This window comes from Lissotriton helveticus, chromosome 9 (genome assembly GCF_964261635.1).
Source record: "Lissotriton helveticus chromosome 9, aLisHel1.1, whole genome shotgun sequence".
NCBI classification, from domain to species: Eukaryota; Metazoa; Chordata; class Amphibia; order Caudata; family Salamandridae; genus Lissotriton; species Lissotriton helveticus.
This window is the reverse complement of record NC_136070.1, coordinates 379,106,142-379,124,120: the sequence shown is the minus strand read 5'-3', so window position 1 is coordinate 379,124,120 and position 17,979 is coordinate 379,106,142. Positions and strand designations below refer to the sequence as shown.

Below are 17,979 nucleotides of genomic sequence, written 5' to 3'. Positions count from 1 at the left end.
CTTGGAAAATTAATTTCATGAACTTATTCTAGCAATCTATGTTAAAATACTTGCTGGCATACATTCTCACATCTAAATCATCCAAACTGAATGGTGTTAATTGAAACTCTGGGGACTATACTACGTGCAACAAAGTTACCAAAATGCAGCCTAGAAAGAAAATACGTTTTTGAAAGCATGATTTCCCATAATGAAGTCAAGTACATTTGCATAAATTGAGCACTTTAAGTAGGGGTGTCTCCCATGTTTACTTCCATAAGAAGATGGAAAAGGCTAAACAACTAGTCTGCCATTAATTTTGGTGTGGTCCAAGGACCCCTGGGGGCCTGTGAAGACTACTCATGGGGTCAGTGACTGCTTAGAAAATTAAATAATATTAATAGATCAATAAAGTGTTGAGAAATAAAGAAGCAACATTTAAAATCTTTCTGTAAATGTTTAGAAATGTATAATTGGAAACAAAAAATTTAGTTGGTATGCTCAGATTGATTTGGGGGGGCAGTGCAAGTGCATCAAACAAGATACAGTACGGACGATGAGTGGCCTCAATTGATTTAGAACCTTCCTATTAATATTACAATTTAAACTTTTTAAAATATGTTTGTAAATTAAATAAAATATTTCAGCATTCCCTTGAAGAATGCTTGTGGCTGTATTTTTGTGCAAGGCTTTGCGGCTCAAATCATAGAAATAGCTTAGGCCAGAATCCCCAGCTTCCAGTAATAACTCAGTGGGAGGGTTCCTGGTTTCCAGTAATGATTAAGTTGGGGTCCACAGAAGTCACAAGGTTAAGAACCAGTGCAGTACACTATACATATACTAGAACCTTCTATTGCTGTAAGTTATTTTTCAAATTAAATGTACTCAATAAGGACGTGTTGGTAATTCGGTTCTAAACAGCTCTTGAACCAAAAAAGGAAGGTCAAAAACGGTTACTTAAACATCATTCAAAGACATGAATAAAATCGGCCCTAAAACTCCAAAATTACAACAAAACTTTTAAGCAAAACCCAAAAAACACCTAGCTAGATGCATGTTACATAACCGAAAAAGGCTTATGTTAGTATGCACTATACTCTTCAACCGTATAGACACTGATAGGCTGGCCTTTGAGAGAAGAAAAGGTGTCAATATTCAGCAATATTACGGCAAAAAATGGGACTGAAGAACAGCTAAAGCTTAGCACTTTTCCTTTCTGCCGCTGTAAAATAGTTCCATACCTACGCCCTTGTGTGCATCAATACTGGTATATTCAATGGTGCCATCATGACACCTCTTGGGGTCTTCTTTGTATTCCTTGTGTACTCCTTCAGGACGGTACCGGTATGCCAAGCCATAGTCAACCAAATACACCTACAGTATTACATATATAAAATGATATTACATATAGTGTCAACATTGGTAATTCTCATAATTAAACTTTAAGATTTATAAAATTTCTCCCCGCCACCACCCACAACTCCAAATATTGTCTTTCCATTCTGGGTTTCAATCTACATGGACAAATAGAAATTCTCAACTATTTTCTAAATATATCCGTCCAAGAAAATAATATCTTAGTATCCCAACATTAAATAAAATATGTAGCAGCCACATAAATTTCAGCTAAGCAATATGTTTTCCAGCTCCCGATAAAAACATTTTAAAACATAAAATCTCTCCAATACTTGAAGATCCCAGAGAAAATACTAAAGTTAAGCTACTGAATATCCCAAAGCATAAAAAAGGCACATCAAAAGGCTTTTCTAGTGGATGAAATGACAGGTCAAGAAAGGGCAGTCATTCTCCAATCTTAATAGACAGAAATAAATAAATGTCTTAAAGGTGAAGAAATGCAACAAGAACTGAAAAATAAAACAATTTGGTCACTATTATCCTGCTGCCGTTGTCCTTTGGGGAGAATGACACCCATTTTACTTCCTTTCTTGCATATTCTCTTTTTAAAAGATACAGCTTATTTTGCTTCTCTGTTCAGTTATGAGTTATAAAGGATTTTCTCTTTGGAGTAAGAGTATCCGGGATCCTGTGACAGGGAGGTAGTCCGCTTTTAGGAATACTGATAATTCCATGAAGGAGAAACAAGTAAATTAGATTGGAGAAGATAATCAGACTTTAAAGAAACACAGCTAATCTGGACAAAATACATGCATTTTCTAACTACTTTGATTGCGAAGGAATTCTAGAGCCAAATACAGGCCATTAAATACAGTCCCATAAATATCCAAATATGACATACCTGATCAGGATTTTTATAATGCAAGAGAAGGTTTGAAGCCTTGATGTCTCCATGTACATACTCATGTTCATGGATATATTCCAGGATATCAAGCTGTCAAAAATAAACAAGCTGAGTTAAATAAATTAAAAATAAATTATTATTCACAAAACATTAGAAACAAAAAAGGGAAAGCCCTTACCAGCCTCAAACCTAACTGCAAAACAGTAGAATGTGAGAATACTTTGCTATTCTCTTCATATATCTTTTGTAGATCTTTTCCAAATCTGTCCATTACCATAAACCGATATCTGAAAACAAAAGAAGACCATAGAAATAAAAAGATATGTGGTGACCCATATTATATTTTAGTTCTCGGACATGAGGCTTATAATTTCCTACCATCATTTTACTCCATCTTGGGACAAGGCACATGTAAATAAGCAAGTCCCTTCAGTATGCATGTAGAGGATCACAAGATTTTTACTGGATTTACTTTTGTTCGATTTCAGGCTTTTTGCTGCTTTTTCTGTCCGCATATTTTGCTTCAAGCAGGTTTAATTGTTTTCCTTTTGAGATCTTTTCTTAGTTTAGACTGGCTCTTTTTTTGTTCCTGATTTCAGGAGGAGTTTGATACTGTAGTGGCTTCTCCAGCACTACCTTAATCGTCAATCGTGAATTACAATATTGACAAAGGTTTTTTTCCCCTTTGTGGTTTTTACCTCCTATGACCCTCTAAAAGAGAAGCATATCATCTGTGCATTGTAGGATTGTGGATACAAGAGAATTCTTGACAGTCTGTGATGTCATTAACTACTTAGAGTTAGTTCTACTTTACATCTTGCTCAGGACCTGGTACACAAATTATAGCAATTGTACCATGAGAAATTGGTTCTTAAATAGACCTTGGTGTCACGTTCTACAGAAATCCCAGTAGTCCCTTCAAGGGTCTCATGTTTTGCCGGAATCCAGTTATAGTGAGATTTTGGATTCTCTTACTGTGTTTTGCTTTTTGCTATGTGCAGTTTTATTAATATCAAGTCAAAGTAAGTTACCGGCTGAGTTGACTTTTTGGATCAGCATTGGCTCGGCTAACTCAGTTAATACCCATCTTACATGCTTGTTTACAGTCTTATGAGATTTTCCAATTAGCTTTCAAGACGTATGAACGTCCCCATTTGGGATACTCCGCTTAAGAGGTGTTGTGTGATATTCAAGAACTGACTCCTGTGATTCATTTTCGTTAATTGGAAGCTAAAACTACCTGGGCTGAAAGAAGTCTTGTTAATATATTTCAACATGGTTTAAAGGAGGCATTCAGGACAAATTTATTTCAATCACAGCATCCTTTTTCTAAATGTGTTGATTTAGCACTTTTCCTTGAAGATACATTGAAAAAGAGGCAAAAGGAAAGAAGGATGTTCTGTGGAAGTCATTTGAATTCCTCTCAAATTGCTTTTTCTGGTCAATATCAGGATCTAGCACCTGCAACTTTGGAAGAAATACATCCATTACACTCAATGTGGATAAGAGCTCCCTAACAAACAATAAGATACCGCTTGAACCTTCCCAAGAATAGCCCTAATCTAAGTAAGGTCAAATCTTGGGCACTCTGGGACTCACGTGAAATGAAGGCTGAGGAGATACTGACTAGAATTCTACTATCCTAAGGGCTGGTCAGCAGTCTACTAAACCCCAGACATTTCTTAATTCAACCTCCATTTCATCAACATGTTGTTTTTGGAGTTAAAGTGCCATAATACAGGTTTACATTCATGGCTCCAGGAAGGTTTTTGCTCAAGCAGAGACTGGCTATGTGTCCCCTTTATACGCTCGCTAAATATTGGTGTGCAGTCAGTGGGCAGACAATTCACTCAACAATCTTTTCCTGAGTCTTCTCTTTTAGTGGAGGCTACACACCCTACTGATTAAACTGTCACAGTCAGAGACCTTATCAAATTAGACAATTTATTGACCAAATGTATTACTTAAAAGGGGGTCATTATGGTGATTTATAAATTGCTGAAAGACCAGGAAAACGGTGACAAAATGGACCTACCAGTCAATGTAGAATGAGGTAATGGGCAGGAAGATTGTGCTTCAATGGGACTCATTACGAGTCAACATCGCTTTCAACTATAAGAACATTCAGCAGAGCAAACAATGTTCTAATTAATGTTTCATTGTTTCTTAGTGCCGTAAAAATGAAAGCGCCTTTTGCCAAGGGCAACATGGCTATGCTGGAGCTGAGGTGGTGGTACACCGTTCATAAGTGATGAACTTATCCAAGTGTGGGGCGATTTAGAAAGAAATTCTCAGTCTATGCCAAGATTCTGGGGTTGCCGATATTTGAGTCACCAAAGGTTGTTGTTTCGGGGGTTACAAGACCAAGAAGTTAAGGTGATGAACTAGTGCAGTGTTGCAGGCATTCTGCCCAAAAACAGAACTATGCGCAAGGACTGAGTCCTCCTACCACCTCAGTATCTATGAGCTCAGGACCGACTAACTATAGTGTCTCACTTGCACTCCTACTCACAGAGAAACAAATGATTAGACACTCCAGAACACAACACTCCCAGATCTCTCAGGAATCGCGGTAACAAGACACACCCTTTTGCTTGTACTTGTCCACAGTAAGATCTGACAGACATGAAACAGCTTAAAATATGTATTTTAACTAACGTGCCCCAACATGCAGTATACGTGCCACAACAAGCAGGAAAATTCATAGTACAAATACAGTCAGGACAGCTAGTCAATAAATCATGAAGGGAGATGTCATCATGAAAACAGAATCCAACCTCCCTCCCCTGGCTAAGAAGCAGTATTATTATATATTTGATCATCTCAGGGCTTTGTCAGCAGACACCGCACCTTAGCCTATAGATGGTAGTCTACATCATAGGTGCGGTCTCCCTCTTCTCCCTGGAAAGGTCCCTCTCCCATTGTGTCCCACCTATTCGTGTATTCCAATAAAACTAAAGTACGTTGTCCAAACAACAGCTGAATCAGTATGTTTTGTCTAGGTGCTAAGGCCAGGACAGAACAAAATGGCAAGAGGCATTGTTGTTCGACCTTGCTCATAATGTTCAGACTAAATCCCAGGAACATGCAGGGAGTGAACACAGCGATGAGTTCTCATGTGAAAACAGCCATAGAAATTATTGCAAAAAATAACAAGCATTTGCAATGCAATAGGTCTCGCATTTGCGAGAGTTTAAGCTATTGGCATTGTAAATGACAATGCCTTTCATTTATGTTTTAAAAACCAACACGTAAATAAAAGGCGTTGCCATTTACAATGCCAATAACTCAAACTCTCACAACTGCGAGACCTATTGCATTGCAAATGCTTGTTTGTTTTGTTAAATGTCCAGAACTGTAGAAGTCCATCCTCATGATTTAGATGGTGGTTGAGAAGGCTTACTTTCATGTTCGTGTGAAGTTGTGTTGTGAACGTACGGTTGGGAAAAGAGTAATGAAAAAAATATGTGCCTTAGCACACGAAGTTAAGATAACCCCTGCACCGAAGAAAGTGATGACTAACTGGGTAGCAGCGGAAGGGACACTGTCAAGTGTTAAATAAAAAACGATTTAGCAAAGATGTAGGTAAGTGGTAAACGCTGTATACATGCAATACAAGTAAATATTAATAATTCCACTGTAATTTACATATTGTCGTGTTCAGGTCACAAATGTAAAGCACGTTATAATAATTCATGGGTATTGGGAAATGTTTTTGCTTTGTGGTTGTATCTTGAAGCACACTGAAAACACAACTGCAGGGTGAAATGATTCAAGTGAGAACTTCACTCGTTTTAAGGGCCAGTGAGGGAGGCTCGCTAAAAGCAAACGATCTTATCTGTTCTCTCTGTATCTGGAGTCACCAAAAATGACAGGAAAGTAAATATCGCCATCTGTCCACACAGGCGGCCGGGAAAACACGCACAGCATAGTGGAGAAGGGCCGATTTGGGAGCTTCATTTGTGCTGTAAGTTATCAGCAGAAGGAGAAAATAGAAAGGTACATTTGTACCGAGATGGCAACTTGCGTGACTAGAGTGCTAAAAAAAAAAATAATAATAATATCTGCGATGTCCCGCGTTGTGCGGGGGTAATTGAAGGTGCTAAACTGACCGGTGAAACTGCTGGTGCCTGGAGGGGTGAACGGAGCGCTGAGCACAGGGTTTTGAAGAGCAGGGGTGCGATTTCGAGCACTTCTGCCCGTGTGCCTGTGGCCTCAATCTACCAGTAGAGTGGGGAGAGAAATAGAGGGAGAAAGGGATACGAAGGGCTAGAGTTGGAGAGAAATGAGGAAGAAAGAGCGAGAGAGAGAGAGAAAGAGAGAGGAGGGGGTGAGGGGGGATACGAACAGAGAACGAAAAGAAAACCAGGAAAGTAAAGAGGAGGGGAAGAGAGTGGAGTCAGGAAAGAAGCTTTTAGGGGCGGGACTACGGATCCCTTTGAAGCACGGCCTTGCGGTCGTGAACAGGGATGTAATTAGAGGGGAGGAGGGGGGAGGAGAAGTGGAGAACTGAGCCCGAGCAACAGATGCTTTAAAGTGGACGCACTCGAGGCAGGCAGATGGAAAGCGCGTGCAGTAGGGGGCGGAGCAGATCCCTAGAGTTGCATCAGGAAAGCTAAACCAGCCGGCGGATGCGCGTTCACGATCACATGCACTTGAGGAAAACGCCGGCTGGTTTAGCTTTCCTGATGCAACACTAAAATTCGATCCTATCCATTCCTGCGGAATGGGACAGGCTCGACCTAAAAACGAGTAGTAATGTGCGCAAAGCAGCAGGCAAGCTTACTTAGTGAAGACAACAATGTCCCTATGGGCAACGTAACAGCAGATATATTACTAGGACACTGATAGCCAATAAATCAACTAACATCGCAGCCGGAAAACCTACAAACCCACCCTGATCTAGAAGATGATATCCTAAACTGTAGGCTGCTCTGGCCATGAAGAAGCTTTCATGTGGTATATTTGGCAGGTGAAAGACTGCAAGGATAATCTGTAGACTCTTGAGCATGCATCTTACACAAAAGAAAACCCCTGCCATGCAACTGCTCAGATTCTGTGCGAGACCTCACTGTTGAAACAACAAACAATGAGGATTTGTGTTATTTTAGCTAAGTGAAGCTAAATTGAGAGCGAGTGCGTGGGGTTCTCCTCATAACACTTTACAGGTGTGTAAATTGTGTGTATTTTGAGGGATACCAGGGGAAAGTTAATATTTTCTCTTTGGTTAAGAAACAGATCGATGGGAAAAGATACCTAGACTGTGCTAAGTGTTCTTTTTAATCTTATGGCATTTTGTGCTACAAAAGGTTTAGACACGTAAGATGAATGCATTGTAGATAGATTCCGGGTTAAATTTCTTATTTGAAAGGTAAAACTAGAAAGAAATCGATCTTAAAGTTTTGACTGGGAACGCACACAGTAATAAATGGAGCATCAATAATTCCTAATTACATGATACATTTTGAGTTTTTAATATCTTGCCATTTAATTAAGAAAGTACTGGACACCAATATGAATATTATCTGGGATTCTGTTAAAACAAATGCTAGGTGAAATATTATAAGTTATGCAGCTGCCAAAAGGAGTGATCTGCTCTTCTCCAAAGAATTAAGAACTTAGAGGACAAATACAATCTACCTAAGCAGGAATCCCTGAAATACCTCCTACAGGCAAATTTAACAACTTTAATAATAAATCTGTGAGGGTACATGTGGCGATTTATTAAAGATTCATTTGTGTTTAAGTGGGGGTCAAAATAGAGCTGGGAAGTTATTAATATGTATTGACAACTTAAAAACAGAAACAAAATTATTATTACAGATGCTATACAAAACCAGCAATATAAATAATCTGATATCCTGATTTTTTTGATTATTTCACGGAATTATACACTCCTAAAATGTTTCCATCTGTTAACGTGTTGGATGATTATTTCAATTCTATATTCAAAAACTGAAAAATACTATCCTATAAGAGTTGTAACTCGCATGGTGACCTGAAGGCAAGACAATGCTGGTTAGAAGAGGTTGCACAATACAGAACAAGAAAGATACCTAAGAGACTAAGAGGTCTATTACGATCTCGGTCAGAAAGCCTCCGATCTGAGGTCGGAGGCATTCCGACCGAGATAGTCAGTATCAATTCCAACAGCCTAAGTACAACTTAGGTGGTCGGAATTGAAACTGTCCAGTCAGTAAGCCAATCAGAGACCGGACCGTAATCCCAATGGACTGTGTTTCTGCTGTTGGGATTACGATGCTCGGTTTCCCACAGGCTCTCCATGCCGGGGGTTTCCAAAATGGAAAGCCTGTTAGAAAGCGACTTTGGGGGCCCCTAGCAGGGCCCCCTTCTCTTTGAAGCCTACAGTTGGGGGCAAGGGGGCTCCTATGGTGCCCCCTCTTGATCCCAGGACTGTGTGACAGGAGCGGAGGTGCCTGCTATGCGGTGCAGGGATGAACACAATTTCCCTTTCTCTATGTGAGCTTGTGCCATGGACAATTTACAGCCGCAGCACAAGCTCCCATAGGGAAATGGGAGTATGCGCCCGCACCATGTGGGGTCGCATCGTAATTCTGTGGAGGAAGATCTCCGGACAAAACATAGACGCATGATTTAGTCCCCTTAATAATGAGATACGAGTTCTTTCCGAAGGAGGTCAGAACGTCAAAAAGCACATTAAGGGATTTCTGAGGGGATGTAAGATATAGGAAGAGGTCATCCGCGTATAGCGAGATTCGGTCCTCAAAGTCGGGAGTCCACCGAATGCCTTTCATTGAAGGCTCCCAACGGAGCCACTCCGCCAATGGCTCCAAAGCTAGGGCAAAAAGCAACGGGGACAGCGGGCAACCCTGCCGAGTGCCTCGACCAAGTGTAAAGATACCGGAGACCTTCCCGTTAACAACCACCTGGGCGAGGGGCTTTTCATAATGAAGCTTCACCCAGGCGATGAATGTCCAACCAAACCCAAATTTGGAAAGGGCCGCCCACAGATAAGGCCATTCTATAGTGTCAAAAGCCATAGTGGCGTCCAAAGAGGCCAAAATGGCCAGCTCAGTAAGAGTCTCAGCTCTCGCGAGAACTCCGAGAAGTCTCCGAAGATTAAGGGCGGTATTCCGGTGTGGAATGAAGCAGGATTGATCCGGATGGATCAAGTCGCTAATCACCGTAATCAACCGATTAGCTAACAATTTGGCCAGTATTTTGGGTTCGGCATTGAGTGATGAAATGGGCCTATACGAGGCGCAGCGATCGCGCGGCTTACCCTCCTTGTGAATTACAACGATGGTAGCTAGTCGCTGATCAACGGGGAGGGAACCAGAATCGAAAGCCTCAAGAAACATACTCCTTAAGTAGGGCGCCCATTTTGTCGGGTCGCAGCTTATATAGTTCAATGGGCAAACCATTGGGACCCATTGCCTTGCCAGAACAAAGGGAACGTATGGCAACAGCGACTTCATCTATCTAAAGAGGCGCATCCAGTAGGTCTCGATCATCATCAGAAAGGCGAGGCAATGCAATGTCTCGCACCAACAATTGGGAATCCTCCTCGTCCCTATCACTGACCGAGGCGTACACGGTTCGGAAATGGTCAACAAAGCACTCAACAATACCAGCTGGGTCAGTGATACACTCACCATCCGACCTTTCAATCACAGGGACGACACGATTCACTCTCTCTTTCTTGTCCAGCCACGCAATCAGTTTACCAGCCTTGTCGCCCAAATCATACATCCTGCCCTGTTGCTCTCTATTCATCGCTTTTGCCGCGTCAGTCACAAGGGCTCTATAATCAGACTGAGGGAATGCAATTTAGAACGAGTAACATCACCTTCAAGATCACTCTCAAGCACAGTTATGTCAGTTTCGAGGCGTACAAGTTCCTCACATTTAGCCTTCTTGGAAGCAGCAATCAACGACAAAGAATGTCCACGGATGACCGTCTTGAAGGCCTCCCACAGTGAAATAGAAGAAGAAACAGACCCCTCATTTTCATCGAAGTAATGGTCAATAGATTTCAGCAGTTCAGAGCGGGTTTTAGGATTGCGGAGATACCAGGGATTTATGGGAGCCACTCTACCCTCGCCACCCACTCCAGCCTCAACACAAAGCCACAGGGGGGAGTGATCAGAAATGCCCCTGGGAAGATGACAAATCTCTCTGATGGAGGATAATTGCGCTGCTGGCATTAAGAAATAATCTAACCTGGAGAGACTACCATGGGCCCCCGAGTGAAAGGTATATTGTAGCTGCGTAGGGTCCATCAACCTCCAACTATCTATAAGGCCAAAGGTTTCCAGCAGGTCAGCCAGCCACAGTTGAGACCTAGCCAAATCCCTAGCAGGGTAGCGATCCAAAGTGCCAGAGACCACGGAGTTAAAGTCCCCACCCAGGATCAGAAGACCCCCAGGAAGCCCCAGTACGAGCCGCCCAAGGTCAGCAAAGGTCGACACCTGCAGGCCCGGAGGGACGTACATTGTGAGTATGGAAAGTGTCTTACCCTCCCATCTACCAGTGAGCGCAGCATAGCGCCCCCTGTCGTCGAGTATTACCTCATCAATTTAAGGGGGAGAGAGGACCGGATTAGAATACCCACCCCCCTGGAGCCGGAAGTGAATCCAGAGTGAGCGACCAGTCGGTAGCCACGTCTATTCATAGCCTGGCATGCGTTACCAATTAAATGCGTTTCTTGCAAAAGAACAATATCGGGGGAATGACGTCTAAGGAACTGCAGCACAACCCCTCGTTTTATCCTGTCTCCCAAACCATTGACATTCCAGGACAGCAGTCTCAACTCACTACCCCCATCCCCGGGAAGGAAACAGAGCACACCCCTCATAGGACCCAATGATCGACACGGACAAGATAACGATACGATGCCTTGTGAACAAAAACAAACAAACGAACAACCCCCCACCACCCCCCAACTGAAGCCCGTTACAACGCCCCCCACCCTGCACCCCTGCGTACGACTCAAAAGCCACCCCAACTTGCAGTGTGCCTGTCGCCCAATCATAAAACTAATCTACACAAAGAACCCAGGAGGAGGAAGAGACCCCTTACACCCCCGCCACCATCGGGCCAACCTAAAATAGAACGAAAGAACAATTATCCAAACTCAGCTGACAAACAGGTGGAAAGTTCAGACGTCGGGAACCACAATGTCACTCTTGCTTCGGCGAGCCACCGTCTGCGCCACCGGGGTGCTCAGTTCGATCATCTCTTTTTGGCAAGGAATCAAGCCAGTCACTGACATTGTCCGGACGATCAAAGAAAAACGTTCGTTCCTCATATTCGATCCGAAGTCTGGCTGGAAACAACATGGCGTACTTAAGGTCCAAACCGCGCAGCCGTCGCTTCACTCCCTGAAACCCCATTCTCTGCCGCTGAACCAGCGGAGTAAAGTCGGGATAGAAATTCACAGTGGCGTTTTCAAATTTCACAGGGCCGCTCTCCCGAGAAGCTCGAAGGATAGCGTCCCTATCCCGAAAGTGGAAGAGTTTGGTAATATGGGTATCGGGGGGGGGGGGGCACCCGGCTCCAGCTTCCCGCCAGGGGATCGATGGGCCTGTTCAACAGCAAAGAATTTACTGAGTCCGGCGGGGGCTAGGTGATTCAGGACCAGATCTTCCACCAAGAGGTCGGTGGCAGCATCCTCGGGAGTTTCCGGAACACCGATGATGCGTACATTATTGCGCCGGGCCCTATTTTCAGAATCCTCAAGCCGACGGGCCATCAAGTCCTGTGAAGACCGCAAGTTGCCGATCTCAGTCTGTAAGTCCGTGACATCAGTAGTCAGGCTGGAGGTCTTCAAATCCAAAGCCTTGACCCTCTCATTGGTCTTAGCCAGGTCCGCTCTAATCAGCGTGACATCGACAGCCACCGTATCAATCTTGTAGGCGAGGGCCTCGTACTGTTGTCCCATGGAGGACTTCATACTGGTAATGGCGCTCATGACGTCCTGAAGCGATACCTCCGTAGGCGCAGCAGGATCCACCATGGGGTCTTCAGGAGTACGGCCAGTGCCACTGGGGGATCCTTTAGGATGGGTGTAGCGATCCATCACATTGGTTTGAGTTAGTCCCCCTCGGAGAGGTGTTTTTGTCTTGCGCTTCTCGGTGTCCGGTCTGGTGGCCATATTGGAAATAGTGCCCCGGAGGGGCCCTCGAGACCTGGTGAAAATGGCCGATCTCAAAGTATACGAAAGTGGGCCAAATTAACGAAAATGCCAACAGGGCTGGAGGCCAAACGCTCACGGAAGAAGGCACCCAGCAGTAGAGCGAAACCAAGCCGGATCGGGAGTAGATCTGAGAGAATGCCAGTCAATCAGAACCCGGAGTAGGAAAGTGAAACTGAAAGTTGAAGTGAGGCCGCCTGGGGGAAGACCCCACTGGCCGTTGTTGTTCAACTACTCCACGGCCTGAAGATCAGCAGAGCCCCCAGCCCCGTCCCGGGGCAGGCCGTAAAAGTTTGAGTCGATGTAAAAGTGGCTCCTGACATCCGATTTCAATTTTGAAAAGAATATTAAGGTCAGCCAAAGGTCGCCTTCAAGAGCCCATCTTCAGAATCAGGATATAGTCAGGATATTTGCGAAGGGCGGCGCGGGTCTCGGGAGCTCTGTGCTCACGCGACCATCTTGGATGCCCGCGAAGCTCCTCCCCTATCTTCCCCCATTATTAACCACTCTTATTCGATCATGAAATCCCTAGTTAGGGAAACTCTATACAAAATACTTTCGTTGGCATCCTTATGTAACAATAAAAGAATCAAGATTACGTATAAAGTAATTTTAACCACTTCCATGCTAATGACAAGGCCAGCTCGTCATGCAGTTTACTGGAGCTGTGCTTATGACGAGCTGACCTTGTCATGAACAATGGGTTTCCAGGATGCTCAGCACACAGCGGGAATTGCCTTCGCATTGAAGGTGTTAAGGAGAGGCTGGATGGCTATCTGGTTAATAAACTTTTCTCCAACAAACTTCTTCCATTTCAGGAGTTGCAATAGCAGTTTAATATTCCTGCTTCCTTTCTATATAAATCCAATTTATTAAGATCATCGTTTAGATAGGCTCTATCTAAAACCTTGAATATTACAAAACAGATCAGAGAAACTAAACCCTTTGATAAGTAATACCTCTCCGAATGTTAAAGGCACTTCAGATATAAAAAGTTGACTAAGTGACAACTCCGATAACTTGCAGAATTGTTGTGAGGAAAGGATGTGGATAACATTGTCCCCATTTCAGTTTAACTTTACATGTATTTCTTCTTACACCTACCACTCTTCATAAAATGTAAGTTGACAGCCGTTGATATTGCGGATGCCAAAATGGTGATATTGTGCCTGTGTCTTTCATTATCCTTTCGTTCGATATTTTTAAATACAAGTTTGATACAAAAATAGAGAAGTATTCTCGTTTCCATACTTTTTAACGAAACTTTTGTTTTCTCTGGGGAAGCAGTGAAAATTGGTCAGTTTGACAGGAACTTTAAATGAGCTGAACTTCAGATTGCCATTGCGTTAAAGGGTACAAAACCCAAATGGAAAAGCATTAATATTTCTTTCAAGACATGGCGGATTCTGGTATGCCACAATCCTAGATAAGAGAGAACTCATCACTCATCGGTGCAATTGGCAGTCAAGGAAGATTTGCTATAGTCACCCTTGACTTCTCATCAAATTCTGCAGAAACTGCTTCTAGATAGATTGTGAGGATGTTTATCCTCTGTAAAATATTTATATTTGCTACCTATTGTTCTGGTTTTTATTGTTGTGTAACTGTATAAGCTTAACATGCGTTACTAAATGTTACCTGGAAAAAACATGACTAATCCCAACAGCCAACAATTACCAATAACCACCGGATTAACCACGAACCCTGGTTTCAGGAGTAGCATGTAACTTGTCGCAAAGCGATTAAACACCTAGTCAGTGGTATTCGTGCCATATACATGCAATTACAAATAGGTTTGTTTGTATAATGTTTATATTATCATTAGCTAGGGAGCTTGTATTTTGCAATGTTTCTGGTTAATTTAATCTAAATATTTAGGACATGTTTTCCATTCTTTTGTTAGTCCCATCTCTTTTTCCTTCTTTCCACTCCTTTCTATGTTAAAGTGAAAATAGAAAAAAAAATGTGCCTAAATGTCGTTTAGTCCAACTACATTTGATAATATAATAATAATAATAATAACTACATTTAAATATACCTGGTTAAAATAGTTTATCTCTTATGGTGCCAGTGTACAATGAATTAATTGGTATTTTTATTGGGTTCATTTGTTTGGCTGATATTATGGATGGATTACTGTATGCTTGGTTCTATTTTCAATAAAGTTTCTTAAACAAAAAAAGCAATCGGGTAGAACACCGACAAGAAAGGGAGCAGCACAGACAAAATTAAAAAGGCATTTCAAATCAGGTCAAATATTACCTGCTTCCATTTTTCTCATGGAGTCCTGATCCCCAGTACTTGGGTACACCAAGGTACTTCAATTTATTAACCGATATCCATTTCTGAACTAAATAACAAAAACAAAAGCATGTCTTAAAATCAGCAGCACACTATTTCCTGAAACTGAAATATGCAAGACGGAGCATGCTTCTACCTTACATACATAAAAGCATTCCTGTAGTAGTAAACACCATGTTCAAAACAACCCATGCAAATTACTTCTATTTGTGCAACACAGCATACATGGCCCTAGAACAGAACACCTTCTCAACACTGCATACATATTAAAAAGGCATTTCTGAAAAAAAAAGACATCGCAAAAAAAAAAAAAGAGAAAAAAAAAGATTCTTACAAAAAATAAAATAGAGGAGTACATTTGCTGGAGTAAAACATTCCAATCTACAGGCTTAGCAGTACATAGTTTAAATTTCAAAGTTCTTGTCAGGGTAGAAGAGATCTTCTACATAAAGGTTTTTAAGCTAAAGATTTAATCATTTATCCAGGTAAAGAAACTATTAAGTTTGCCAAACAACCACTTAATATTATATGACAAACTATTGCATGAGAAATGTACACCATCTTAACTAAAGCACTAGTAATTGCATATACCTTACCTGTAAGTGTCTATGACAAAAGTTCCGGGTTACTGATTGATCTCAATTATGAATAGGTACCAGATATTCGAATGCGTGCCTGAAGGGTTACAGTATCGTTTTTCTACAGCACTGTGAAATCGCAGCATCAGAGCATATGAAAGCTCAGTTTGCCTGGATTACAGTCTTGCAAACAGCCCATTTGGCCGAGCAGGCCTGAGTCACTACGGTGCAGAATACAAAGGACATGTTTGCCTCAAGAAGGTTGCGAATGCAGTCTCGTACCATGTTGAAAGGGTCTTAAAATCCTCGTGAACCAGGAGCCTAGAAATTACATGACAAAAATACATAGAGCCCTAAATCTGAGTAATGAAGCAGTCAGAATTGTCTACCATTTTAGGCCCATTGCACATCAAAAGAAGAGAAGAGCCCTTAACAAAGCCGGTGGATGACTGGGTTAAAGGCACACCACAAACTGCCCAAGTGATTTCGTGTGCAAAAAAAAAAAAAAAGGATTGGTGGAATGCTTGAATTATCTCTGCCAGTGGGAATTATTCAGGGCTGCATACCAGTACATTGTTATTTTGCTAACCATGCCACTTTAGTCCGGGCCCAGCCACATGCAAATCAGTCTCGAACCTTCTTCAATAAGAACAGTCCAGTCTGAACTGCGAAGTCCAATCATCTGTGAACCAGAACACAAGCAACCCAAGCTCAGTTTCACCCCGCTTGGGGTTCCTAAATCAAGTTTAGCTTGGTTCCAGTGGCACAATCAGCATGGGACTCGAGTCTTGGCATACACGTCTCACTTAGGGCATCACACTCCAGTATTTAAAACAAGCATTTGCAATGCATAAGGTCTCGCATTAGGAAAGTTTGAGCTATTGGTATTGTAAATGACACATTTTTTATATACGTGTTGGTTTTGAAAATAGCAAAAATAATAGCTTTGTCATTTACAATGCCAATAGTTATAACTTGTGACACCTATAGCATTTGTAATGCAATATGTGTTGTATTCACGTGACTTAGATGTATTGATATTACAAATAACAATGGCTTTGAATTTTTTTAATAATTAATACTTAAATAAAAGTTATTGTAATTTATAATAGCAATAGCTTAAACTTTTGTAAATAACTTTTGTGAAGAATATGTTCAGTGTATTTTATTGTGACGAAAATCCAAGAACAGAAGTGAAATACTAACCTCTTTTTGTGACATTTGTAATAAAGCTTGAAACATTGAGAGATCATATTTGACCCAGTTGTTGTTGAATGGTTGCACAGATTGATGCTGTGGTGGCGCTGAGTGATGTTGTGGTGGCGACTAGTGATGCTGTGGCATTCAATGATCCTGTGGTAGCGCATAGTGATGTTGTTGTGCCCCTTAGTGATGCTGTAGTGGTGCTGAGTGATGCTGTGGTGATGCGATAGATAGAGTGAGGGGGATAGATAGATAGGAGGGAGGGCGATAGATAGGAGTGAGGGCGATAGATAGGAGTGAGGGCGATAGATAGGAGTGAGGGCGATAGATAGGAGTGAGGGCGATAGATAGGAGTGAGGGCGATAGATAGGAGTGAGGGCGATAGATAGATAGAGGGAGGGCGATAGATAGATAGAGGGAGGGCGATAGATAGATAGAGGGAGGGCGATAGATAGATAGAGGGAGGGCGATAGATAGATAGAGGGAGGGCGATAGATAGGAGTGAGGGCGATAGATAGGAGTGAGGGCGATAGATAGATAGAGGGAGGGCGATAGATAGGAGTGAGGGCGATAGATAGATAGGAGTGAGGGCGATAGATAGATAGAGTGAGGGCGATAGATAGATAGAGTGAGGGCGATAGATAGATAGAGTGAGGGCGATAGATAGATAGAGTGAGGGCGATAGATAGATAGAGTGAGGGCGATAGATAGATAGAGTGAGGGCGATAGATAGATAGAGGGAGGGCGATAGATAGATAGAGTGAGGGCGATAGATAGATAGATAGAGTGAGGGCGATAGATAGATAGAGTGAGGGCGATAGATAGATAGATAGCGTGAGGGCGATTGATAGATAGATAGCGTGAGGGTGTTAGATAGAGTGAGGGTGTTAGATAGAGTGAGGGTGTTAGATAGAGTGAGGGTGTTAGATAGAGTGAGGGTGTTAGATAGAGTGAGGGTGTTAGATAGAGTGAGGGTGTTAGATAGAGTGAGGGTGTTAGATAGAGTGAGGGTGTTAGATAGAGTGAGGGTGTTAGATAGAGTGAGGGTGTTAGATAGAGTGAGGGTGTTAGATAGAGTGAGGGCGATAGATAGATAGAGTGAGGGCGATAGATAGATAGAGTGAGGGCGATAGATAGATAGAGTGAGGGCGATAGATAGATAGAGTGAGGGCGATAGATAGATAGAGTGAGGGCGATAGATAGATAGAGTGAGGGCGATAGATAGATAGAGTGAGGGCGATAGATAGAGTGAGGGCGATAGATAGATAGAGTGAGGGCGATAGATAGATAGAGTGAGGGCGATAGATAGATAGAGTGAGGGCGATAGATAGATAGAGTGAGGGCGATAGATAGATAGAGTGAGGGCGATAGATAGATAGAGTGAGGGCGATAGATAGATAGAGTGAGGGCGATAGATAGAGTGAGGGCGATAGATAGATAGAGTGAGGGCGATAGATAGATAGAGTGAGGGCGATAGATAG

At 42.3% G+C, this 17,979-nt stretch overlaps 1 protein-coding gene across 2 annotated transcripts in view; it reads right to left on the bottom strand.

Moving 5' to 3' along the window:
* VRK1 (VRK serine/threonine kinase 1) overlaps positions 1-17,979 on the bottom strand; it is a 288,098-nt gene that overhangs the window by 153,451 nt on the left and 116,668 nt on the right. For both annotated transcript variants that reach the window (XM_078660130.1, XM_078660131.1), the window contains exons 5-8: positions 14,679-14,766; positions 2,418-2,526; positions 2,237-2,329; positions 1,221-1,353 (exon numbers count right to left, since the gene is read on the bottom strand). In XM_078660130.1, the coding sequence (XP_078516256.1) occupies positions 1,221-1,353; positions 2,237-2,329; positions 2,418-2,526; positions 14,679-14,766 (423 nt within the window). The remainder of the gene's footprint in view (positions 1-1,220; positions 1,354-2,236; positions 2,330-2,417; positions 2,527-14,678; positions 14,767-17,979) is intronic.